Source organism: Lampetra planeri, chromosome 29, assembly GCF_965212315.1.
Source record: "Lampetra planeri chromosome 29, kcLamPlan1.2.h2, whole genome shotgun sequence".
In the NCBI taxonomy this organism is placed as follows: domain Eukaryota; kingdom Metazoa; phylum Chordata; class Hyperoartia; order Petromyzontiformes; family Petromyzontidae; genus Lampetra; species Lampetra planeri.
Window position 1 is genome coordinate 11,780,995 of NC_136135.1, and position 27,155 is coordinate 11,808,149.

At 46.5% G+C, this 27,155-nt stretch overlaps 1 protein-coding gene across 3 annotated transcripts in view; it reads left to right on the forward strand.

Annotated features, from left to right (window-relative positions):
• The first annotated feature begins 459 nt into the window (after positions 1-459).
• The window catches only part of LOC144728676 (E3 ubiquitin-protein ligase CBL-like), an 82,304-nt gene continuing 55,608 nt past the window's right edge, over positions 460-27,155 (forward strand). For all 3 annotated transcript variants that reach the window (XM_078608268.1, XM_078608270.1, XM_078608271.1), the window contains exon 1: positions 460-900. In XM_078608268.1, coding sequence (XP_078464394.1) covers positions 500-900 — 401 coding nt within the window. In that variant the 5' untranslated portion in view covers positions 460-499. The remainder of the gene's footprint in view (positions 901-27,155) is intronic.

Genomic DNA, 27,155 nt, shown 5'->3' on the forward strand with positions numbered 1-27,155 from the left:
TAAACAATATTTAACATTTACTTTTGTTCTGGAATGCTTCAGTCGGTCTGAACACACGGGAATGACGCATGTGCGTGATGACATACGAAAGGTTCGCGAGACGTCGTTGCGTTGCGTGCGTGATGACGTCACAACGTCGGCACGTCGCGACTGTGCGTGAACGCAATGACGTCGACGAATGGGCTGCATCGTCGGAACGTGGGCGTGCGATCGCGACGTGCCCGGCGTGCGCGGTGACGACACGTACGTGATGACGTACAAAGGCTCGCGAGACGTGCGTGCGTGATGACGCGATTACGTCGGCATGTCGTGCCTCTGCGTGAACGCGATGACGTCGACGAATGGGCCGCATCGTCGGAACGTGGGCGAGCGATCGCGACGTGCGCGGTGACGACACGTGCGTGATGACGTCACTCCACCGGGGCGGTGATCCTTATATAAGGAGGGGCGCGGAGGGGAGGCGCGGGAGGCCGCACACAAACCACGGAGAGAGGCGAACATGGCGACGGGCCCCAGCAGCAGGCCGCAGCGCCCGCACCTCAAGGAGCGCATCTTCGGGCTCATGATGGACGCGTTCCACGACGCCGTGGGGCCGCCCAAGCAGGCGGTGGACAAGCGGCTGGTGGAGAAGACGTGGAAGCTGATGGACAAGGTGGTGCGCTACTGCCAGAACCCCAAGGTGCAGCTGAAGAACAGCCCACCGTACATGCTGGACATCTTGCCGGACACGTACCAGCACCTGCGACTTGTGCTCGCACGGCACGACGACCGCATGGCCGCGCTGGGCGACAACGAGTTCTTCAGGGTGTTCATCGACAACCTGCTGAGCAAGAGCAAGCAGGCCGTGAACCTCTTCAAGGAGGGCAAGGAGCGCATGCACGACGAGCACTCGCACTGCAGGTACGCGGGGAGAGCGCGGGACGCGAGCGGGCCCCTGGTGAGAAGTGGTGAGTGTGTTGGTGGAGGTGGTGAGGGTGGTGAGTGTGTTGGTGGAGGTAGTGAGGGTGGGGGTGGTGGTGAGGGTGGGGGTGGTGGTGAGGGTGGTGGTGGAGGTGGTGAGGGTGGAGGTGGTGAGGGTGGAGGTGGTGAGGGTGGAGGTGGTGAGGGTGGAGGTGGTGAGGGTGGAGGTGGTGAGGGTGGAGGTGGTGAGGGTGGAGGTGGTGAACGTGGTGAGGGTGGTGGTGAACGTGGTGAGGGTGGTGGTGGACGTGGTGAGGGTGGTGGTGGTGGACGTGGTGAGGGTGGTGGTGGTGGACGTGGTGAGGGTGGTGGTGGTGGACGTGGTGAGGGTGGTGGTGGTGGACGTGGTGAGGGTGGTGGTGGTGGACGTGGTTAGTTTGGTGGTGGTGGTTAGTTTGGTGGTGGTGGAGGTGGCGAGGGTGGTGGTGGTGGAGTGGTGGAGGTGGTGAGGGTGGTGGAGGTGGTCAGAGTGGTGAGTGTGGTGGAGGTGATGAGGGTTGTGGTGGTGGAGGTGGTGAGGGTCAACTGTATTTGTTTATTCAGACACCAGGAGGGTATCATTTACATGTGGTGTTGGTGGTGATTATGGTGGTTATCCTCAGGGTGGTGCTTGTGGTAGTAATTGTGGTGGATATGATGATGGTGGTGTTGGTGGTGGAGATGGTGATGATGGTGTTGGTGGTGGAGATGGTGGTGTTGGTGGTGGTGATGGTGGTGTTGGTGTTGGTGGTGGAGATGGTGGTGTTGGTGGTGGAGATGGTGATGATCGTGGTGTTGGTGGTGATTATGGTTGTGGAGGTGATGCTGCTAGTGGTGATGATGATGGTGGTGGAGGTGACAACTTGCAACGGTGTGATCACTAAGATGTACTGATAATCGTATTGATGGTGACCATTAAGTCCATCTACTGCCACTGTGTTATGATGCTGGTGAGGTTGGTGGTGACGGTCACAAAACAACGATTTCATCACTCGCGTACCACTGTTTTATTTTGTCCTGCAAACTTGTGCATTCCTCGTGTTATTCTTAACTTGGGTCCATCTTTTCAGCCTTATCTGTAAAGTTCTGAAAATAATGTATCGTATTTAATTTTCACTGTCTGTTAAAATAGCTCATCAGAAAGTATAACATGGAAAACATTTACGTTTAAACCTATAATTGAACTTTCTAAGCTTCATGTCTCCTTTTGTTGGAAATAACCATGGTTGAGCATGCCTCTTATGATTTGTGTTTTAGCGCACTCCGGGAAACCTAATTTTAGCAGTCCGTCTTTAATAAATGGGTTGATAATATAGTGGGGTTTTTTTTATCATTGCCTTGTTTTGAGAGCTTGGATGACTGCTTCAATTTCCACATGAAATGCAGGCGAAATAATGGCAACAGAGATTCCAACACTGTCTGATGACAGCAGTGACACCAATAACTATTTATAATCACGATCAGTCACCGACATTTGACGGTACCAAAGATTATAACAATAACTAAAACATGCAATTCGTAATCACATACATCACTAATAACAAACACTCGCTGAAGAGTGACGCTCATTAACGAATGCAGTCACGAATACGGAAAAAAATAACAGCCATGGCACCAAATAATAACAACATCAATCGTTACTAATAATCACAACCTCTATTAATCGATAACTAACCGAACAGCAGTCGTGGTCTTCACCAACACCCCCTCACTCATTCCGTTTGTAAATGAATCGCGATGTCTCCGCATCGTTGTTGATGCCACAAAACCAAACGGCGCCCTTTGGGTTATCCCCACTGGGCGTGAGCGCTCGTGGAATTTCCACGTTGCTTCGACGGTGCCCCAAATGTATTTCCCTTGTCCATTGTGCCCACCCCCCGCATGCGTGGAGCAATGAGACGCGGCGTTCACAGAGTCAGCGCGCTCTTTGGGGTGGCTAAAATACCACCACTTTGTGGCAATTGAACAGTGGTGGTTTCTATAGGAGATACGGGACCCCCATCGGAGCAATGTTTAATTTCCACCACTGAATGCACAGGGGGAGAGACTTTTGAGTGTAAGTGTTGATCGTGAAAATATCTTATAATCAAATTGAGACGATTTTCTTAACTAGTATTTTTCTCAGTATTTTGCCTAAGTTTGTTACTGCCGTGAATGTTGCTTTGTGTCAGTGAATGTCTACTCGTTTAATAAAAAACAAGCAGTGTTATATTTTATAAATCCCAGCAATCGCTGTCCCTAATCACCCCAATGTGTGCCCAGCGTTAAAGAAGGTCATGGATTGGTATTGGCAGTTCTAATATACTGCGTGTTGTAGCACTGCCTGTACAGTGTATTTGCATCATGCACACATTAGGTATTCCACGGTGGAAGTTTGTCACAAATGAAAAAGAGCTATATAGCTCTTTGTTTATAGTTTAAATTTAGCAATAGTACGTTTTCCTGAATTGATCAAGGTTTATACGAGTTTGGGAAATAATATGGGAAGGAATTAGAAAGTTAAAACCGTTCATGTGCAAGTGGATTATTAACATTGCAGGTTAGTGAAAGGTGGTGGTGGCCTGCATCCAGCAGTGGATTGACCATGGCTCTTGATGATTAATCTTCTAGTGAAGGTGAATATTGTGAGTAAACTGTAATTTGTCATGTCTCTCTCAAAAGATCACCTTGGGCGCAGGAGCGTGGTGGCATGCAGGACATCGACTTGCGTGCAAAAACATGATGTGGAACACAGGAAGAGCGCAAAGCGTAGGCGTGAAACGGTTGTGAAAAGGCAAATATCGATCCAAATGTTACTTCAGTTATTTAACAGTAACAGAACTATTGAAGTGTCATAGGCTTTACGGTAAAACTTAAGAGGAAATGCAGAAACGGGTATGTTGCCAAGATGTGTGCTAAATACAGATAGATATTTTGCAAACCTTTAAGATGTACATGTCATGTGTACAAAGCGATGTTGTCGGTTGTCCTAATTCCTTGTAGTTTCCAAAACGCATTCCTGTCTGATAGTTGTGTGTTCTGAATGACATGAGTCACGAGGAGTAGAGACAGTCGTCTATCGAGATGCCATTCCCTTTAGCCTCCATTGGGAAGTTGTACGTTAAAGATCTGAGCTTGACGTGTGACTTCATAGGGATGTGTCACGGTAACTACGCATGCGTATGCATGCACGATCGCATATTGATTGCGCTTTTACAGAGCCAGGCACGTATAACTGTACATGAATGTTTAACATGTTATATTAACAATCATCCTCGTCATCAGCCATTATAAATCCACTGTTGGATTAAGGTCTTGCCAAGCTGTTGCCATCTCTCCCAGTAATGCAATGCTACATCCTCCCAGAACCTGCACATGCATTGATTGCATCGCTCCATTTCCTGATCTCTTTTGTTGACGTACTCTCTAGGACGCGTTCTATTCATTGTCTGCCATTATTTTACTTTTCTTGACCATCTGCCATCATCCTAGTGATGCCCAAGGCTGCTTCCTTTTTTAACAGTTAAATTGTGCCTTCACCTCCCGTGTGTTTTCTACTCCCAAGTGTTCCTCTCTCTGTCTCTCAATGCAATTCGAAGCATTGCATCTCTGCGTCTTCGCGCAGGAACACAAATGCTGTTTTAAAAATTATATTACATTTCCATTGAGCCAGTATCTGACATTTGCCGGTGTGAAAGTCCAGTGCAGTACACCAGTTCTTAGCTTCGCACCCGTTCATTACAACAGCAAATGGTATAATTTTGTACTACATGAATGTGGTCTTTGGTTCCACTCTTTCGGCTGGCATTTGTTGACGGTCGTTGCATGAACACGCTTTACTGGTGCGTTCAATATATTTTACTTGGCACTTTTTCAAGGAGAACTACGCATGAATTATTTGAAAGTAACTTGAATGAAAGTTTTAATTGGGTCCAAGTATTGTACGATAATCTCATTGTAAGGGCTGAGAGCGACACTTAAATATGGCAGAAAATATCACAACAGTAGTAAACTGTGAACCGGGGCGTGTATTTATACCATTTGCCTTAACTATAACAGTGACAAGGAAGTCTTGTGTTTTTAGAACATGGTTTCCTTTCACTGGTGGTGGGCAGTGAATAGTTGGTAGTTACTTGCGCTGTGCTAACTAAACTAGACTATTTTTTTTATTTTACCAGGTAAGGCCCACTGATCTATACAGCTCTTTTTCAGAAGTGACCTGGCCACAAATGATAGCTCAACAAAGTGGCTTATGTGGAAATGTATAGTAGTCAAATACTCTAAACGCATGTTGATTCTAAGTGTGGTGGGAAAAACCAGAGTACCCGGAGAAAATCCATGCCACCATGGGGAGAACATGCAAACTCCAAATATACAGCAGCAGGCGTCGGGGGCGGGATCGAGCCCACAGCCTCCTGCATACCAGGCGAGGGAGTTAACATCTCTCCACTGCAGCTCGTTAAATTCTTTAAAACATGCGGCGCAATAGTCTGCGTGGAAGTGTTTCATGTGTTTGTTCAGATACATGACGTGAGTTATCCTGGTCCAAGGACTGATCATGATCATTATAACTCGGGTTGCACATCGCCTCCGCGTGTGGCTGGGAGCAAAGGCCAAATCCAAGCTAACATGTAAAAGGATGTCGGTAATTGCGTACAATAATAAGGGACTCTTGGTTGATTACAGATTTAATTTGTTAAGTAAAAGTGATTGAACAAGGGTTCATGTGTCGTGAATGTTTATAGTTCCATCTTAATGTTTGTGCTGGGTTAAATATCTTGATTTACGTGTTTTAAAATAAATATTCTTGAGTTAGAGATTTGCATGACGTTAGACCTATTTTAAGTTTTGAAAATATATTCGTGAAAACATTTGACTACTTTTACAGATTTCCTGTCAATAATTCTTGATACTGAAAGTTTTTGAGATATTGTTTGTCCGAGCGCAGCGACACTGAAAGAACTGACTGTTGTTTTCTCTTGAAATGTTTCGATTTTTTATTTTATAATTATATGCAAACATCATCTCATCACATCAGTTCACAAATCTGATGACTATTTTCAATTGTGTTTTTGAATGTACATTCATGGTTGTTATGATTGAAGAAGAATTATATTGCATCACAATTGCTTTAATAATTGGAAAAATCGTATCCCCCCTCCTGTGTTTGTGGATTACACAAAGCTATTTTAGAAAGACAAAGCATGAACGTAGAACATACACAAGCTGTCTGATCATCATTCACTGCCTTGACACTTCTTTGTCTCCTTACACCAAATTAGCTACAAAGCATTGCGCAATAACCCCCACAGCTGCTGTATTTACAAAGCAGGGTCCTGTTACTTCGCTCTGTGGCAGTAATTTTCTCCCGCTTATTCTTATTTCGTACTGCTGCTGATTATACATGCGGAGCAATAACTAAACACTCACATTCAGGTGGTAAAGTGCGGATAACCACATCAGGAGTAGCAGAGTGTATCGCTGTGTCTCCTTCGTATTTGTGGATCGGGGCACTGCGTCGTTATATGATGGTAGGGTCTGTACTGGATGACCACACTGGAGAGTTTTTTATTTTTCATTTGTGCATCCGGTATCCACATCTGGTCATGGTTTGTGCAGTGGATGCGATGCGATTTAGCATGGACCATGAGCTTCGTGGAAGATCAAACCCAGCTTTAGGTCTTTCCTCCCTCTGATGCTCCATTGCCAATTGGGGACATCCATCCACAGACCTGACACTTTTTTACAACACTTTAAATAGGCCTACTCTTACTCCTGGCATCCATAGTTGGAGATAATAATTTTTACAGGAGTTCATTGAATGTTATCCGCAGCAGCCATGGTCAAGCCACTGCTGGATGAAAGATTTAGAAAACCATCCCCCAACCAGTCCTGTGATGCAAGTCCATCCCGCACGCTCACATCAGCTGATTTAATAGTTCCATCTCCGTGGTGGACAGTGGGTGAATGCCTCCCCTACCACATTTCAGTCATGGAGGTTGTTTGACCATACTTTACAATGCTGCTGCTTCGTGAGGGTTGGCAAAATGTGTGCCTGGTACCGCTTAAAGTAAAACTCTCCACTGATGTTAACCATGGCTGGGAATCGAACCAAGCTTTCCCGGTTCATCCTGTAGTGCGCTCACTACTGCACCACTCTTTTTCCCACGACGGCGTTGACAAGTTTATACGTGATTTATTCAGAGAGTGAATGCTGTACGACAAGTACTGTTGTACAGCATGCACTGAGATATTAGTACATTTAACAATGACGGGTGAAGCTGGATTCAAGCTCGTATTCCATCAGTGTTTTTAATGTGTAGTGGAATTTTTTTTGTGAATGTAAAATATGTTTTGAGTCAGCCGATAGCATGTGAATCTCTTGGATTTGTGGAGTCAATAGTGCATTTCTAAGTGGTGTGTTGGCAAAACAACAAAACATCCTCCCGGCTAATGAGAATCCTCACTGCGTGGACAAAACATTTTTGCCAGCTGTGCGGTAATTGTGAAAATCGGCTAGTATAGTCGGAGGCATCGTGGGAAATGCACATGTTTGTGTGAACTTCTTTCACACCGTATGTAGCCAACCATGCTAATCGGAAGTGCTGGATATTTATACACGGCACCAGATATTCATTCATGCGTAAAGATTTTGGATGACAAGTCCTGTGGTGAGATATATATGGAATGCTAGCCATTTCCTGTCCTGTGTGGCCTAATATTACATCTCGAGCTGTACTGTGTGTCAGTGTGTGGTTGATACCTGCCAGGAACGATGAGATACACAAGCTGGTTGCATGCTGTCAAGGAAGTTAGTTCTCATTGAGCTTGTGCTTTAAATTATTCTTGTTGGTTACAAAAGGCAAAGCTTCATATTTTGAACATATTTCGTATGGAAAGCAGTAGTTTGTATCTTGAAGATACAGATTTAAATTATAGTTGCCTTTTGGGCAAGCGCTAACGAGGACCCCCCATAGTGTCAAGGTTGACGTCCTCTGTATATATGGGGCTCCCAGAGACAGATGGCAGCAGTGAATGTTACGGACTACTTCACTGTTGAGTCCGAGACAGGACAGAACCAGTCTACGGTTGTTTTGTTTCTTTGCTCTCTTTTGGCATGGCCACATTTTTCGGTGCTTTGACTTGGTGGACTAAAATGGCAAAATGGCCAAACATGCAGTTCTTTAGAGTTGGTGGTCTGGATAAGACTTGAGAGCTTTTGTACATGCAGTGCACATCTTTGTGCGTTTAAATCTATACTCTTACTTTGTACAAAACAGATAAGTAAATAACATTAAGGTTTTTTTTACCATCACAATTAAAACACTATTTCGCCCATTGACTAAAGGGCTTTATGGATTGATACACCCACATTTTCCCCAAACAGGAAAAACTTATTTTGAGCGTCTTGCTAAACTTAGCTGAACGTAATGTTGGGCTCTGGCAGCCTTCGTGGGTGGCTGCTATTGCCCCTAACACTGGCTTACTCGGTAAGCATTTTTAACAATGTGCACCCAGTTGACTATACTCAATAAAATGAACTTGTCAAGGTTTTACCTTTACTAATATAATAATAAGAATATATTTTTAACACACTTTTGCCATATGAACTGGACTACCCAATGGTTGATATTTTGTTTAACACGTAGGCTTTCGCGACCAATATTGTTCATAATCAACGATTTTTGGGTTTAGATCGCGTTATTTATAAATATTTTGGCAATAAAGCATTCCCCATTATGTTATATTCATAGCAATTCACTGCACCAGCACATTTAAGTCATGGCATGTTTTTTTCATTCATAAGAATTCAGTGGACGTGCCCAAAACGCAAATGCCTCAATTTGGGCATCCTCTGAATTTATACATGTAAAAGGAGAAATTTTCAAAGCTACTTTGGCCGGTTTGTATGTAGTGCTGTGTTTTAAAAGTCCAAGTAAATTCCCCGAACTTGGATAGCTATATTCTGAGACAACATAACTCGAGCCTTCCAAGACTACAAGGTGCCCACCCCAGGATGATGAAGACTTCCCGCTCCAAAGTGACGATGGCGACGGCGATTCCCCCACAACAGCAGCCCAGAGCCCTCCGTTCGTGCCGGCTCTTATCCCCCTCACGACCCGGCCCCGAACCCCCTCTCACCGTACCTGGCCCTGTTCGTCTCTGCCCTTGTTACAATTTACAACCGATAGGTCCCGTGCTTCCCCTCCTGTGACCCTATCAACTCTTGTCCATCAATCATTATTAGCAACCACTTAGGTCCCACATTACCCTAACGTGACCCTGTGTTCCCGTTACGTTAATTAGTAACCATGGCCACGGGGAGCCGTACTGTCCCTACATCACCCCGTACTGTCCTTACATATATGTTCACTGTTTCCAGTGTCTAAAGGTTGTAATTGAGGATTAAATGGTTGTGTAGAAACTACTTTCTTAATCATCCATCGGCCACGGTCAATCCTCTATTAGATGAAGTTCTCTCCAATCTACTGCCACCTCACAATCTTGCAACATAAGAATGCACTTTGCACCTGCACGTGAACTGATTACATCGCTCCATCTCTCATGTCGTAATTCAATCCCTTGTTATGATGCTTCACTGTCAGCCATGATTTCTGATAGTGATGTCCTGGTGATGTGCGAACTACTTATACCATTTAAAGTATACATTTGACATCAAGGTGGATAGTAGTTTATTTACTGAACTGTGATGAATCTGATGCCCTTACATTTTACCATCGGAGTTTTAATATGTATTTTTCAATTACAAATTGAAGGGCTTGGCATAACATAAGTTGTACGTAATGCTTTCCTCTCTTTGGACACATGTATTTATAGTTGGGCAAGACTCCATGTGTTTTGGGGGCATGCTTATTTGTCTAGTTAGACTGTCTTGAGGTTTGGAGGAAAGGCCAAACCGCAGACTCCCCCCCCCACTACACTCTGGGAGAATGGAACGGTTACGCATTCACATTTGTGGGCTCGCCCCTCTCATGGAAAAGCCACGCTGGCGCAAGTCTGAGGAGACCCAGATATCCCCGCTGTTCATATTTGTCGTCTTTTGCAATTTGCATCAATGTTGTGACGGAAAATGCTTGGCATTAAAAAGTTATGCTTTAACCCCCCACCCCCCGCAAGGGCCTCGCCGCTTTGTTCTCTAGTAGCAGATATTTTGATATCGGATTGTGTCCTAGTGTCCTTTTAGGATCTCTGTCTTGCACATCCATAAGACTGGGGTTTCTCAGTTGACCCCGTGATGCCACGGGGTGGAGGGGGTTGCAGAAATTCTTCGGTGTGTCGTCACCTCCTCGTCCTTTCTCTGTCCGGCCTTCCTCATCTCTCTTCCTGTTCATGTCCCTCTCTTTTTGGGTCTCCAAATTTGTCTCTCTACTTATGTCCTCTGCCTTTCACCCTATTTCTTTTTTATTTCTCGTGAATCTCTCCGCCCGAGGTACCCCCCCCGCCCGTTTCTACGCGGTCGCTTATAACACGATCTGGTTTGAACCAGTTATTCTTTGTAATGGTAATACTTCTGTATTTTGTTCTTATACAGAATTCCAGTTGCTTTTCTGCATGTAGTTTGGTACCGACTGCAAAATATCCAATTACGTTTAGGCAAATGTATTATTACACTGTAGATAATTGGAAACTTAACAATTTAAGTTTAATTGCTCGTCATGACTGTTTGAGAGGTCCAGCCAACTGTACTTGTGACCGGAATATTGTGAAAGTGTGTAAACATGCTTCCCTTTATTTCCGCTTTTGTGTTTTGTTCCCATTATTTTTTAGGAAGCTGGCATTGACATGTCTGGTTGATAAGCTGTTACCGAATGAAAGAATTTGGCAACTGCTACTTCATATTAAAATGGTCTTACAAAGGAAACGATCATCTCAAATCGATACACACTTGTTGTAGTCGTCCATGTGTTTGAAAATATACGTAAGATGTAATGAAATGCATCTCCCGGAAAAAATGATTCCAGGCGCATGTCAAATTGCGCGTATCTTATGTGTCTTGTAGCACGTGTCGGAGCTCGCGTCGTGAACGTGTTAAGGGGTGACTGTACAAGACAGTACAGCACTCCCATATCAAAGTCAATGTGATTTCCTGCTCAATTGGGCAGCGAGGCGGTGGTCATGTCCTGTTTACAGCCATGCGTAAGTGGTGGAAATTCCACAATCCTATGACGGGGGTGAGTCTTTCCATAGGACAACCATTGTTCACTTCCCCACAATATGATATGTATTTTATCGACCTTGGAGAGATGATGGGCTGAGTCAACCGCCAACCAGGATTAGAACCTGCAACCCTCCGATTGCGATTGGCTCTGGTGAAGCTATGATGCGCGTCACTTCACAGGCAAAGCGTTTTCTCAAAGTCCCCGAAGCTCCCTTGAGTGGACCAGCTGGGCGGACTGTACAAGTTGGGATTTATTTATTGCTTCCATTCAGTAACGATTATTTTATTGGTCGCCTTTGTTTCATTACGCACTTGCACTCGAACAAGTGTGAACCATTTGCAATCTCTCTCCGAGAACTCTGCGGCAACTGGCGAGCTGCGGATTGCATTGCAAGGCGCGCGCGGGGCGAACACATCGCCTTATCTGCACCCTGCAGGCTGCACAGTGCAGTGCCCACACGGCTGCGAGGGAAGCTCGCGGCCCACTTGCGGTAACTTTCCTGCTGACCCAGCCACGCGGTGAGCAGAGGTTTCTGATAACCAAGGTTGTATCGGCCCCGCGAGCCGGGGGGGGGGGGTAGGGGTGGGGGGGGTCTGTCGGTACCACCTGGGTCGCCAAATGGTACCCAGTGCCCGCCGTGGGCAGAACGTTCAGCGTCCGTTTTGCAGACGCATTTCCTTCGCTTTGTTTGTCGTGTTCGTAGACGTTGCGTATCGCATTAATTTCTGTTAAAGCTATAGTTTCCATATAAAACATGCTACGGTACCCTTTTTATAAGAACTTATTTCTCGTTTAAAAAGCTACCACAGTGCCCTTTGCTGTCACACACGTTTGTGATCTAGAGATACTGTGCTTCAAGAAAGTAAATTTTGACATTTGCCACCTTGGATGGTACAGATGCGACTCGAGGACCGAATGCCCAACTCCACTCTGCCTCGTGTGATGAGCTAACTTGTGTGCCACTTGGCCACACTTAACCCATTTGATTCATACTGACGTACGTGTACAGGTGGACGGTAGAGCACTGTTCCACGTGGGGTGGGTGGTGGCACTTATTGGGCCTTATCTGGCAAAATAATAAAAAATCTTTGTTATTAATAGCAGACGCTGAGGACAGGAAGTTGTGCTCCATCTCGCATCCCCGCATCGTGTCTGAACCCAGCAACCCTGGTTCAATTCTCAGCCACGGCTAACATCAGTGGGCAAGTGATACTTGAACCGGTGGTCCTTGCATCTGCTCCCTCCACTCGCTAAAAACAAATGCCAGGGCACCTGCAAGCACTGTGGTTCTGCATGTGTGGCAAGTGTTACATTTGAGGTTTTATTACCTTATTTTGAAATTATAATTAGTATTTCTCACGTAAAAAAAGTTGTTCCAGAGTGGAACATTTTGTGGCTGAAACGTAGCTCGGCTTTTAACATAGGAGGAGTCGATGGGAAAACAATGATCGTTTAAAGGAGTTTTCGCTTCCCCGGAACGCATCCTCGCTCGTTAAGCGAGACGCGCCTGTAATTCGTGTTTTTTCCACATTAGCAGCTCTCCGCCACTTCATCGCGCACAAGGAGGAGGCTCCCCCCGCCCCCCATTTGAGGAAGTATGGAGCGCGTGCTCACGGAGGGCACCCATCCACAATGCGTGCTCTTTGCCTCGTTGCGACTCTGGCTCGCTTGTTTTTTTCACATTCTAAAATTAGGCAACAAAAAGTATTTAATTATAGATACATTTAAATTCAAATTGTGACCACACAACGTCATTTCCTTCCGTGCCGATTAATTAGCACACGAGCTGTCTTCCGGGTGGAATTTTTGGGTTGAAATAGTTTTTTTATATTTCAGTGATTCTTTCCAGCATACCTTAAATTATAGCTTACGCGTGCGTGGCTTTTAGAGTTTTTTTTGTGATGCAGTTGCAATTATACTGCATAAATGGCATTAAGTATGCCGTGTAAAGATACAGACGAAGGCAGTGAGAATCATTCTTGCGTGTGTAATAAAAGACTCCGTCAGGCGATGCTGGTCTCCGTTTGTCTTTTCAGGTTCTTCTCCGCACCCCCACTGGCCTCCTCGGACCAGTGTCATCTCGCGCGCGCCCCGCGCACGCTCCCTCTCGCGTGCCACGCACGCTCTCTCTCTCGCGTGCTACGCACGCTCCTCCGTTAGCTCCTCTAATTCCCGTACTCAGCACACCGCTGGCCGACGGCGTGCTGAGGTCCTTCGGCCACGTGGCCGATGGCGCGGATCTTTCCTCACCACTCAACGTGACTCAGCCTCTTAACTTCCCCGACTGCCCCGATCTCTTCCGGGCTCCCACTTATATACATTCCCCCCACGTGACCCTGCCTCCCCTTCCGGATCGTCAGATCCGGCCTTCCCATACTACCCTGCTGGCTCCGCCCCCATTCACCGCGCCTCCCATTGGGGCCGAGGTGAACGGTTGCCCCTCCCACACGCCCCGCAGACCAGGCTCCGCCCCCCAATACCCCGGGCCGTGTGATTGGACCAGAGGCCAGCAACAACCCCATTTATGCTCGCATTACACGTGTGAAGCAATCACAGTGTTCAACGTACACTTGTAGCTGGCAGTTAAATGCCACGCAGGCTTTTTCAGCATGTAGCCGTTATGCTAGCTTCACTGCACAGAATTAGAATCTTTATTTAATCTGGAGGAATCTGATGAGCTATAAAGCACTTTTTTTTAACACATGTCCAGTATAACCCACACAACCTTGATTGAAAGATGGAAAATTACTGTACAGGATGGTCAAGTTGTCTTGTGACCCCCGTTTCTCTAAAACTTAACATTTTAAAAGTAAAAGTTTATTTAAAACAAAACTAAAAATGCAAAATTGTTAGGGGTCAATTGAGGGGGTCACAAAACATCTGCACCACCCTGCACAGTCGAAATGTTGCTCCGGAGCCATCAGTTGCCACAATTTCACACGGAAGCTATTTCACAAGCTGCACGTATGGGGCACATGCGGAAGTTAATCATTTCAAACGCCACTCGCTTATATTTTGTCCTCCTAATTAAAATAACCTCCAAACAAGACTAACACGAGCTCGTGAGAGTTATAAACGCGACAAGTTCGGGTAAAACGTTAACTCTGTTAACTTTGGAGGCGGTTGAGGATTCACTGTTAATAATTTGCGAGGCATTGGGTGCTAATGAACATTTTAACAGCGCCCAATGTAGTTCTTGAGCCCATTGCTCACAAGTGGCATTTAGGTACATTCCTGGGTGGCCAGTTGTTAACATCGATATTCCTCAAGCGTTATCTCTCGATCATAAAAGTGTATGATAGCAAGTTCACTGTGGTAACTTTGAATGATAATACATGTTCTTATTATTATATGAGGTATGTTTGATGGAGAATATAGTTTGAGGAAAAGAACACTTCGAATGTGATACGAAACCTCTACAACTACATTCCAATTCATCGGAAGTGTGTCCCAAACTGACTGCTTGCACGCCAAGTGTTCTGCTTGCGGTGGATTCTGGGAAATGTTTCCGGCCCCAGGTGCTACCGACCGAGCCCTTGGCTCGTGAGCTCATTTTTCAGTGAACTGGCTCTCCAAAAAGAGGACCTCGTTAGCCATTGCTTTTGTTGACTTGGAGTCCACTCAAAGAGCACCTGTAATTCAGGCTGCTATGCAACATTGCAATGCCATGGTAGTGAAACTGGCTATATCTTCCAATGTGTTATCCCTGCGAGGCCAAGCCCATCTGTTTCCCGAGTGCTCAGAAATCGTATGAATGATCATGTCTGATGCTGCACTTGCATCCGTAATGTACAGATATAAATATAGACTTGGTCAATTGTCGGTTATACAGAGTAATGGGGAAGAGTGATTAGGCCTGGATAAAACAAACACACTTGATATAGACCATATGCAAAGTAGGCTGTGGAGACTTATTGTCTATTTACGTAGAATGAGCGTGTGGGCTGAGGGTGTCATCTGTTTTTATTGTTTCTTGAAGTATCTGTTACTGAGTCACAAGTGAGATGCAGTTAATAATAGAACCAGTGTCCATGAAACATGCAATTGAGAATCCTGTTTTTATTATTTTTCTAATTTTTACAAGCACGGTTAAGCCGCTAAGTAGGCCAGATTATCGGCACATGAATAATCTTGCGTTAACTGTATACAGCATATATGCGACCGCAGAAAAGAGCCTAAACGACCGCTGCAAATAATGCCATGTTATTAAAAGTCCTCACGGTAAGTTAGTGTAAAGCAAACGGTAAACACCGGAAAGCACGATATGCAAGCTTAACCAACTGTAAGTTTAAAAAGCTGATTATGCTCTTAATCACCAGAAACGGTCTTTGCATGTGTAAAAAATAGTTCGGCCCAAAAGTTACGGTTTTTATCAGTGGCAGAGGTCTGAGCGCGTGACGTACGGCACGGCAGTGTGGAACATGCTACTTTTTATCTGCAGGAAATTGTGAGAAACCCAGCATGGCAGGATAGTGGTATTTAGAAATGTATACATCCACATTTCTTATGAATGATGCTTGCCCCGGTGTAATGGTAGCGCGCTGCACTTTGCAATCCAGAGGTGGCACCTTTGAATTGCTCTCCCAGAGCAGAAAAGTGAAATCGGAGGCAAGTTTCTTAAATCCCCCCCGTCCCTGTCCACCCAGTCGTATAATTTCACGCGCCACAGTTAGTTGAGAACGGCAGGTTACGCATGGTAGAGTAAAGTGTGGGTACTCCCATTTTTTCCACGGTGTCTGGCCAGCGTCAAAGAGTAGATGAAATACCCTCCTCGAGCAGTGGCGTTTGGAGGCAATTTCAGGGCTGCACCTTATTTTTTCTTCTGTGCTTTTTTGAGAGCAGCTGTTTGTGCTGCGCCCCGTGAGTAGTTGGGAAGGAGCAATGGTGGGGGGGTGGAGGCACAGATGCCTTGTTTCGTGACAACCTCTGGGGCGTGTGAGCTCAGCCAGCCCAGAAGTAGCAGGAAAGCACGAGTCCACGTAACCCGGACTCCTCCAACTATGAAACTCTATGGGCTCAGCCCCTCCCACACTAGCCTCTATGCCCCCCATTATCGACCCACCACAGCCAATGGGGGTGAGGAAGAGATCTTAACTTGGGTTTGTTAAACGACAACTCGTGAACTGTAAACAATTTTCATAATATATTCCCGGAAATTCAGGAACCGGCAATCAATGTAACTCACTGACCCGCCCCTACCGGACATCTGTGACATAGTGCTTCATAGAATCCTCCAGGAGAAATACATATTTTGAATCTGAATTCAAAAAAATATTTAGTCATGAATGCACTGGTTGCCTTCTCTGTGTGACTAGGTCGAGGGTGCCTCCCTGAATTTTCTACCTTGCCTGTTAACGCCACTGCGGGCAGAAGGGCCTCAACTGGAGGGCTTTCCAGATGAAGCCCTCTGTTGAGCCCTGTGAAGCACTCTACTTCTCTGTGGCAGTGTTTGGGTTTGGAAGATGCGTACTAGTGGCAATGTTGATGCAGGTTTCCTAACTAAATATGACTTCTTGAGCTCTTTACGTAGTAATATGTTAAACGTTTCATGTAAGGCCATGTATGAGCCAGACTTGCATGGCTACTTGTTTCGCGGTGGTGAAATGTGAATTACCTCACCTGGTTTGCAGGAGGTCGTGGGTTCGATCCCGACCCTGACACTAGCTTGTATATTTAGAGTTTGCTTGTTCTCTTTCCCCTTGGTCATGTGCAATTTTCTCCGGGTCCTCTGGTTTTCCCCTCCATATTTAGATCAACATGAGTATTTGGCTGCTATAAATTTCCAAACGATAAGCCACTTCGTTGAGCTATTATTTGTGGCCAGGTCGCTTCTGAAAATAAGCGACACAGTTCTGTAGGTCTTACCTGGTCAAATACAAAGTTTAACTGCATCCTATGGTTATCGGTTACTTTTTGATAATTTTTATGTAGGCCTGGGTGATGATAGGCTCTGAAAGATCTTAAAATACATTGGGTGTTTTTTAAACAAAAATCATTTTGTTCATAAGTGTGCACTACCTAAAATGATACATGGATCAGAAACATGGAAATTGACAAGTAACGTTAAAATGTATCCCAAAAGTGCAAAATATGACGGAGGGAAGGGGGCGGTACATGTTTGGAGTTACATTTGAGAGACAGAAAGAGGACCACGATTTTGAAAGTTTGAATGCATAATTCAAACTGTTAATAAAAATACAAATGTGCTTGGGCAAGACATCACCAGCTGGGGGATGCAGCTTATTGATGTGGCATCGTGACTAATGACCCGCACGGCCTCTGTTTGCTTTACTTTATCGAGCCTATTCCCGGCTTGCTCAAACTTTATTCTCGTCACCACAGCACAAAGCCCTCTGGTGACAAACGGCCACCCGGCGTCTCTCTCACTCTCCGCTCTTCCTTGTCGCTTCGGATGTCGTGCATGAAGACCCCCTCGGTCACGCCCTGTTAACCATCGTGCGCCCTTCACCATTACCATCTACGTGAAGTTTGCATGAACCCCCATAGCGTGTCTTCACCCCCCGCCCCCCGATCTTCACGCTGGCACATCTCAGAGCGCTTCACAAACGAAGTGCGGCTCGCCGCACACCGCAGTGGCAGCTGTCCATGTGCAGGACCAAGATGACTCGGGCACCTGGCCTACGAGTGAGGATTAGTCTTGTCAGTAGGGTGGGGGGGGCGACGATTGCAACGTGTAATCCTCTAGTAGTAATTTTGCGTTGTTTTTTTGGGATAATGTAGACCATGACGCTGACACACAGCGAGTATCCCAGAGGCCTGACCACACCATGAGTCTCCTTGTTCCCCACCGAGCCATTGTGGCTCCCTTGCGCTGTGCGGGCCCTGCCACCCTGGAATATCCCAACCCCCCCCCCCCCGCTGCAAGGGTTTAATCGCCGCCCCAGCCCCTCCCCCCGTGCCCCTCCATATTCTCCCCGCAAATATGAGTTTGTTTCTGGTGGTCCTGCGGTGGTATCCGCCAGCAGAGCAAGCGGTTTTGGGGTGGGGAGTGTGTGCGCCATTTCCTCCCGCATGTGCCCGTGGTATTAATATAGTCGGGTTGTACGCCACATGAGTTGTGTGTGTGCACTTAGCCCCCCGCTTTCCGATGTCACCTCCCTTGGCCCAGTAACAATGGGATGTGCGATGCACTGTAATGTCTCTTTTTAATAATGTATTCGTTTGATACGTATGGCATTCACACCGTTCTCGGAGCGTGAGGCTTCTCGCCAAGACGCAGTGTTTCGCTCACGTGGTCTGCAGTAGCGTCACGTTAGGGAGCGATGTTGCCGTGTGTAATCCCACTTGAGTAATTTGCGAATCATTCTTTTTCCAAATGTGGACCGTGACGCCGACACACATTGTTGTAGGGAGTGTCTCTGAAAAAAATGTTTTTGTCTCATGACAACAAAAGAATGAGGTATAATTGTCAAATAAACAAAAACAAGGTTTCTGGTTAACGTTTTAGGACCATAAATTAGCTGTTTTAGGTTTCACTCATGCTTTCCTCTGGACATGGTGTCTGCGTTGAGTTGTTATTGTTTTAAACACACAAATTTATTCTATCTGCCCTTTTTGTAATATGCAAATATAATTGTTATTCATGTAATATCTTGCTCTCGTAATGCAATGCATGCAGTCTCATTCCAGCTGGCAATGGGGTTGCACTAATCTCCTCTGGTAGCCCCAAGGCGGTGTAATTCCACATTCCTAGAGCCGAGACCAGTCTCATTAGGCTAGCCAAAGTCACCTCCCTCGAATGGTACTCATGTTATTTCTTCTGACAGATTGAGTCGTTTAGTCGGACCCCTAAATGGGGTCCGATTAAAATATCACACTGGTGTCTGAGACAGCGAATCTAAATGTGAACTTCCCATAAGTTGATTGCCGCGGTTAGAGATGGGACCGATGCACCTTATCACAAGTGTCACTTGCAAGTGAGCATTGAAAACTCTAGATTAGAACTGCTTTTTGTGTTTAGTTTGTCCTTCCCCCGCACCTCCGATAAGCACAGTTGGTTACGTACGGTGTGAAAGAAATTCAACGTACATATATAGAATATGGAGGTAGTGATAATAATTTAGTACATTTTGGTAGAAGTGCCATTCCTAGAGTGCAAGGCTATCACGAGACATAGTCTGCAATAGTTTCACACTAAGAGGGAAATGTTGCTGTGTGTAATGCCAATTAGCGGTGTCATATTTTTTATTTGGAAAATGTGGAACTTTAGAATAAAGTGAGGGATGTTTGACGCCCACTCTGAAGCATAGGGGCGCGTGTTTCATGGTTCGTAGACCTGCAGTAATAACCAGGGTGGCCTGCTGGAATCGAACCGTGACCCTCCTCTGGAGCAAGCACGAACGTGCTACTGCTGTTCCAAGTCACTGCCCCAACACACAATGCAGAGGGTCTTGTGTATTTAGATAGAAATGTGCGCGCAGCGCGGAGAGTTGAGAAGCAACAGGGCAAGTTTTTGACGGACGATTGGAAGGTTTTTAATGTCACAGTGAATTTGAAAAGATGCATGTTTTGAGGCAAGAATAAGGTCTTCGTGACTGCATAGGTCCGAGAGCTGGACTTAAAGCAATTGATAAATAAACGTTCAGTCTGAATGCAGGTCCACACGGAGGATGCTGGGAAGATCACGATTGAATGTCAAAGTGTCGTAAATAAAATCAGGAAAAGGAAATTGTGATGCGTGTGGGACGTGTGTAGGGGTCAGAAGCAGGCAGGTGACCGAGTCACATTGGAGAAGTGCACACAGGTCTGATTGAGGAAGAGACCTCAAGCCAGATGGTGGGAAACCATCAGAACAGACCTTGGAGGTCCAGGTGCCTGCTTTGTCTTCGACAGGATCCAGTGATGGCAACGATGGTGAAGTGTTGGCTTCAAAGCATCAGCCACAATGACCTCTTGACCTTGTACTCCCAAATGTGGAAATTATCCGCAAACTAATTTATGGCCATTTTCCAGATCTTTCTTGCAACTACGATAATGACTAGAAATTGGCTCTCGCCCACTGAATAAATTAAATTGTTAGTGGTATAACTTTTAAGTGCTTCTACTATTGAGTCGATTATTGATCGTTGACTGGCTCCTGTGGAGTAGTTTGTTCAGCACCTATATTAAGAGTGATGCGAAACAACCAGGCCTACAGTAGGAGGGCGATTCTCTGCAGAACCTGTCAAGCGGGGACTTTACTTGGCTGTCAATTCAAAATCCATCCTGTTAAACCAGTTTTCAAGTTTCATGACAAACATACCTTCTTGTTGCTCGCAAGGGAAAAATAAAGTTATTTCCTGCTCAAATGACCAGCTAGGTGGGGTGCCCATCTCCTGTTTATTATTGTTTAGCATTTTGGATCCCGGAGGAAAATTGTTGGAAAAACGGTAAACAATTTACAAATGTGACTTTGAGTATTGGACCATTTGTAGTGCAATTCAAGGATATTTACTTTAGCCAGAAACCTTCGTGTTTTGCGTGTTGATTCTACATTTGCATGTACTGTAGTGGGCGTTTGAGCTCTTTTACAACGAGTAAAATATATCAGACGTGAAAGTACCATCGCCCATTTGTAGGCTCAACAAGGTAAAGGTGCGTCCCTGAAATGTCTTCCTTGGGCCACTGCTAACGGAAGCGCTTCCACTACGGGGAGCTCTATCGAGGACTTTTGGTCTTCTCTTCCACGCTTGTCACACATGTTTGAAGGTGTGGAAACCACCTACACGTCATATCACCGCACAAAGACAAGGGGACGGGGTGGGGGGAGATTTAAGACACTTGACAAATTTTTCAAATCCCGTGCCGGAAGATCGAATAGGACTGGCGACCTTTGGATTGCAAGTCCAGTGTGCTAACCATTACACCAAGGCAGCTCCCATAAACTGCAGGCTCTACTATATTTTATGTTCTTATTGCACTCGAGGGGAGGAGGTGTGTCTCCTATAAAGATGGTGGTGCCTCTATTTTGAAAGCAACCATGACTATATAAATATACTCTCTGGTTCTTTCGGTAAAGTCACGTAGATAGAAGAGGTAACCAAAGAAGAAACACGACGTTTCGGTCGCAACACAAGCGTCCATCTTGAGGTGAGAAAAATTTACTTAAATATATGCTAGTTGTTGTTCTCCAGCGTAACACTGCCCAAACGCTTGGTTGATCCTGTCTTTTCTCGGTCACAATATTGCCGTGAACGGCACTAAAGGATTTATTTTGAGAGTAATATCCATCACGAGTGTTTCCAAAATGCCAGCCCTCGCGACCAACCAACTTACCAATTTACTCCCCATTGAAAAGTTTACTATTTCCACGCTGCACGCGCCCGTTTGTTAAACATGTCCCACGTGACACGCTAAGCAGTTAAGGGTATTTTTGTCACGTGGAACACGTGCCTGTACACACACGAAACTTATGTCCACACACCGAGATCTTGATCTTAATTTTAATCTAATTTGAATCGGCACCATTAACGCAGACAGCGTTAAATGTTTAGCGGCGTCACAGTGCATCGTTGAACGAGTTGATTTTTAATTGAATACTAGCGGTAAGTACCTGGCGTTGCCTGGGCGAAAAAGACAGACACACACATCGACTTACACACAGACATCGACCCACACACATAGAAACACATCCACTTACATGCACACACACACACACTGACTCACACACACAGACATCGACTTTAGACACACACACATGGAGTTACACACACACATACATAGACTCACACACACACATATATGGACTTACAGACACACATATCGACACACACACACGGACTCTCACAAGCATATTGCCGTACACACATGGACTGACCCGTACACATGGACTTGCGCACACACACATGTACGTACACACACACCCAACAACAACCGCCATTCGCCACTAAGTGGCGGTGCCGTCACCACGACGCTTGTGCCAGGGTATGTGCACCTTGAGGGTAAAACTACGTGGCCGGGAGTCGGAGCCTTTCCCTGTACACCTTGGGGTGCGACAGGGATGTCCTCTGGCTCCCACATTATTTAACATCTATTTCGACTGCGTTGTTCGTGAAGCCTTCAATAGCTGTACCGGGGGAATTTCCATTTGGTACAGATATAATGGGAGGCTGATCGACGCCCGGGTGCGATCAAGGGATGGCTCCCTATTGGTCAACCACGTTATGTATGCCGATGATTTGGTAATAGCTGCTCATTCAGAAGAGGAGTTGGAGACGCTGCTGCTGAGACTGGAGCGTGCCACTAAGAGGTGGGGCCTTACCATCAGCCCCACCAAAACTAAGCACCTGCCTGGGTATTTTGTACCATCGGACACTCCACCCCCACAACTCCCAATTGGTGATGGGGCAGTTGTGGAGAGAGTGGAGAGTTTCCCATACCTAGGCAGTGTGCTTATGACCGGCTCCAGTTTATCAGCAGAGGTCTCACTCCGAATCAGTCGAGCAGAAATATCTTTTCATCGGTTGCATAACGCTGTGTGGAAGCTACCTGGTCTGTCGCTCCGCACGAAGCTTCAGGTCTTTTCGGCCACGGTCATTCCCTCCCTTCTCTACGCTTGCGAAGCGTGGACCCCCCTAATGGAGCATCTTAGCCGGTTAGTAACATTTAGGCTGGCCTGCCTACGATCCATCCTGGGTTTAACCAGGCTGGATTGTGTGAGGAGCTCACAAATTCTTGAAAGATCTGGGCAAAGTCCCATCGGTGAGCTCTTCCGGCAGGCAAGGCTGCGTTGGCTGGGTCATGTAGCCCGCATGCCCAGCCACCGCATGCCTAAACAGCTTTTGTTCGGCCGGATCGAGGGGGCTAAATGGGCGCGGCACGGGCTAGAGAAGAGATGGAGTGATGTGGTACAGGAGGACGTGGAGCTGAGTGGACTTGCCGATGACTGGTACCAGCGGTGTCACGATCGGCCTCAGTGGAGGAGGCTCGTGAAGGACGCTACTGGGCAGTTGGAGGCAGTCGCCCTCCAACAACAACGGAGGGCGGAGGAGCGACGCTCACAACAACGAGCGGAGCGCCGGGTGGCTAAAGCACAGCAAGTTGGTACAGTAGGGGGGCACAGGTGATGCATCAGCCAGTCATCTCGGTCAGTCGACTCGTGGCACCTGGGTCTGCCCCGTGACCTCCTGCCAGCGGGCGTTCGACACTTCACATGGCCTCAAGGTGCACTTGGCCTGGCACAAGCGTCGTGGTGACGTCACCGCCACTTAGTGGCGAATGGCGGTTGTTGTGTTGCACCTTGAGGCCACATGAAGTGTCCAACGCCCGTTGGCAGGAGGTAACGGGGCAGATCCAAGTGGCACAAGTTGACTGACTGAGATGACTGGCTGATGCACCACCTGTGCCCCCTACTGTGCCAACTTGCTGTGCTTTAGGCACCCGGTGCTCCGCTCGTTGTTATGAGTGTCGCTCCTCCACCCTCCGTTGTTGTTGGAGGGCGACTGCCTCCAACTGTCCAGTAGCGTCCTTCACGAGCCTCCTCCACAGAGGCCGATCTTGACACCGCTGGTACCAGTCATCGGCAAGTTCACTTGGCTCCACATCCTCCTGTACCACATCACTCCATCTCCTCTCTAGTCCGTGCGTGTGGACTCACACGCACACATGGACCTACACACACGCAAAGAAATGGACTTACACTGACTCACATGGAGCCACGCACATACAGCGACTAACACGCACATCGAATGATGCACACACACACACACATTGACTCGCACACACAGACACATCGACTTACACACACACATCGCTGCAGAAACGCACATCGACTCACACACACACATGGACTTAGACACGCATTATTATTGTGAAAATAGGTAACTTAATTTTAAAAAAGTAGTTGTTTACACACGCACACCACACACATCGACTTAGGCACACACACATCGACGGTATGCACTGCTATCACTACAGCAGTGCATTCCGACTGTGGTGGTACCTCCTTTCACTGCAGCAGTGCACACCGACTGTGGTGATACCTGGTATCGCTACAGCAGTGGCTATTGACTGTGGTGTAACCTGCTTTCACTACAGCAGTGCAATACCGACTGTGGTGGTGCCTGCTATCACTACAGCAATGCATACCGACCTTGGTGGTACCTGCTTTCACTACAGTAGTGCATACTGACTGTGGTGGTACCTGCTATGATTACAGCAGTGCATACTGGGGTGTAATTTGCTATGTTTTGGGACCTCCTTTGCCAGTACCAAAATATGAGAATAGGTTTTCCCCTTTTTTCTGGCAACAAAACAGGTGTTAAGATGTTAAAACACCAAACTGAAACCTTTTACAATGCATTTAAAGACAATACAATGCATATATTATCAGGGTATGTTTTGTAAATCACCACGGCCCCTTACGTTGTGGCAAGCTTCGGGGCCACTTCCTGGAGTCGTGGAGTTCTGCCATTACGAGTACATTTAATAAAAGCGTGTTTTTTTAAAAGTTTTTTTAAAAATATTGCTTATTAAATGGAGGCCACGGACTGCGCCACGGAGCTTTTAGCGGTAAACAAGGCACCGTATTTACCGGGTAATACTTCACACTACCTTTACCCTACCGAGTAATTCTTCCGAGCTACCTTTACCCTACCCTTTACCTTAACCCTTGGCATGTCGACACCTTTACCCTTTACTTTTACCCTTTTACCCGGTAAAAAGGGTAAATTACCTTACCTTGCCGAGGCCTAGCTATGACTACAGCAGTGCATACCGACTTTGTACCTGCTTTCACTACAGCAATGCATACTGACTGTGGTGGTACCTGCAATGATTACAGCAGTGCATACTGACTGGTGGTACCTGCTATCACTACAGTAGTACATGCTGACTATAGCAGTATATATCGACTCTATAGCACAAAATACTCACCTGACAGTGTCGTGGTGAGGCCTAGTCCCGTGCAGAGCCCCCAGCCTTGCCTAGATTGCCCAGCCGGCAGGCTGGGCAATCTAGGCAGGTGGGGGGAGGAGAAGAGGATATCACACTGAAGAATTAACTTCAGCGTTGTGTGTATTTGCCAGGTATTTTTAAGGCAAGTCAATTTCCCCCTCACCCCCACCGAACGCGTGTGACTTGGCATGGTCCTTCCCCCGCCCCCACCGAAAGTGCATGAGCTGGTATGGCTGAGTGCGTATTAAGTAATTAAATAAAGACAAATCGCACTTTTTCGCTCGTTTTAAGGTGACAGGCGTGAAAACGGAATCGCGCTTGCCAACCGCGGGGCTTACGGCGTGGCACCTGGCAATTCTTTTTTACTTAAACCCCACCGTTTGAGAGCCAAATCCCTCGCAAGCGCCTGAACACACAGACAGACAAAAAATTACATTTATATATAAGAGAAGATGTAGAAAATTGGTACAGACACAAAGACGTAGCATAGCGGGTCGCAAGGACTGGAGTTTGGGAAACCTTGCCCTACACAATGTTAGTTAGCCGATCAAGATACTACTACTATGTAGTACTAGTATTTTTTTTAGGTAAAGCCCATGAAGCTATATCGCTCAACGAAGTGGCTTATGTGGAAATGTATAGCAACCAAATACTCTAAACGTACGTTTCTTAATGTGGAGGGAAAAACAGGTGGACCCGTCGAAAAATCTACGCGAACATGGGGAGAACATGCAAACTCCAAACATACAGCCGTCGGGGTCGGGATCGAAGCCATGCCCTCATGCATACCAGGCGAGGCAGTTAACATCTGACACCGTGGCACCCACATGAAGTCACCGTGGTCAAAGCCGTTGGTGCCACTGCATCTCATCGCTACCCACGCTCTCTACCCTCCGCCAGATCTCACAGCTGCTGCTGCTACATAGTAGAGATGCAGCGACCTCCAAGATCGGCCCTGACAGTCTGCCACTCCCTCGCTGACTTATGTTCCTTGGTCATCCACGACTGCTGCTGTCGGCGTCGTTCTTGCGAATCGTGCAGTGCACACACACCGCTTTACCCTCTGTACACCATGAGGTGCAGTGGCATGGCACTCACGGTCGCACATTTGTCACTTGTTGCAGGATTTCATGGTTTGATTCCAGTAGTCGCCCTGGTTATTATTGCCCACGTAATAACCATACCGTCATTTTCAAAAGTAGGTTATTGTGTACCAGTGTCAGGGTCCAAATTTGCGAGAGAATGATTCGGTCAATCTTCTACATAGCAGCCTTCACCCCCTACTGGCAGACAAGATCCATCCTGATCACGAAATCTCACCTGGTTTAGTGAAATAAACTCGAATGAAGTCTCCAACTGTATGGAGTCCTGCCGTTATAGAAAGTGTACGAACCCTGCAAAGGCCTGTGCTACATCCAAGAAACATGACTGGTACCTCTACTTTCACCCCAATGCAAACACCACTGTTAAGTTTGAGCCCCTTAGCTTGACTATATCAATGGAACAATTCACCTTGGCTTGGCTTAACGACCCAGTATGGGTTGACCGAATTAATAATTTCTTATTCTTGGTTCTTTCGGTAAAGTTACCGAAAGAACTAAGAATTTGAATCCCTGCAGTCACTAAAGCTTTAAATCAAAAATATAATAATTTCTTGTTTATTCTTCTGTAGAATGTGCACCGTTTACAGCGGCACGATTTTGTCGATTCTAGGGATTTAAAAAGATATCTTCATTGTCTTCATCCATCGACCATTGTGTATCCACTGCTGGATAATGATGATCTCCCCGAGCTGTCCACCGCCCCTCACAATCCTGCAATGCCACAGTCCATCTTGCTCCTGCACGTTGGCCGATCCCATTGCTCCATCTCTGTGGTGGTGCCCCTCGAGGGAGCATTCTCTCCTGTGGCTGGCACCAGTTTCGTGCATTGACCATCATCCCTCCTAGTCAGTCACGTGTCCTGCCCAAGCCCACTTTGCTTTGCAATCGTGTCCTCTGATTTTGTGTTTGTTCCCCTGATCAGCGTCCTCATCTACCTGTGTCTCGGTGTAATTCCAAGTGTGCTTCTCTGCATGTTGCTTTGTCCACTTTTCAACTTTTGTTCACGAATGAGAAATAATAGGTTCTCACTTCTCCACTATGATGCACGTACCACGAGCAT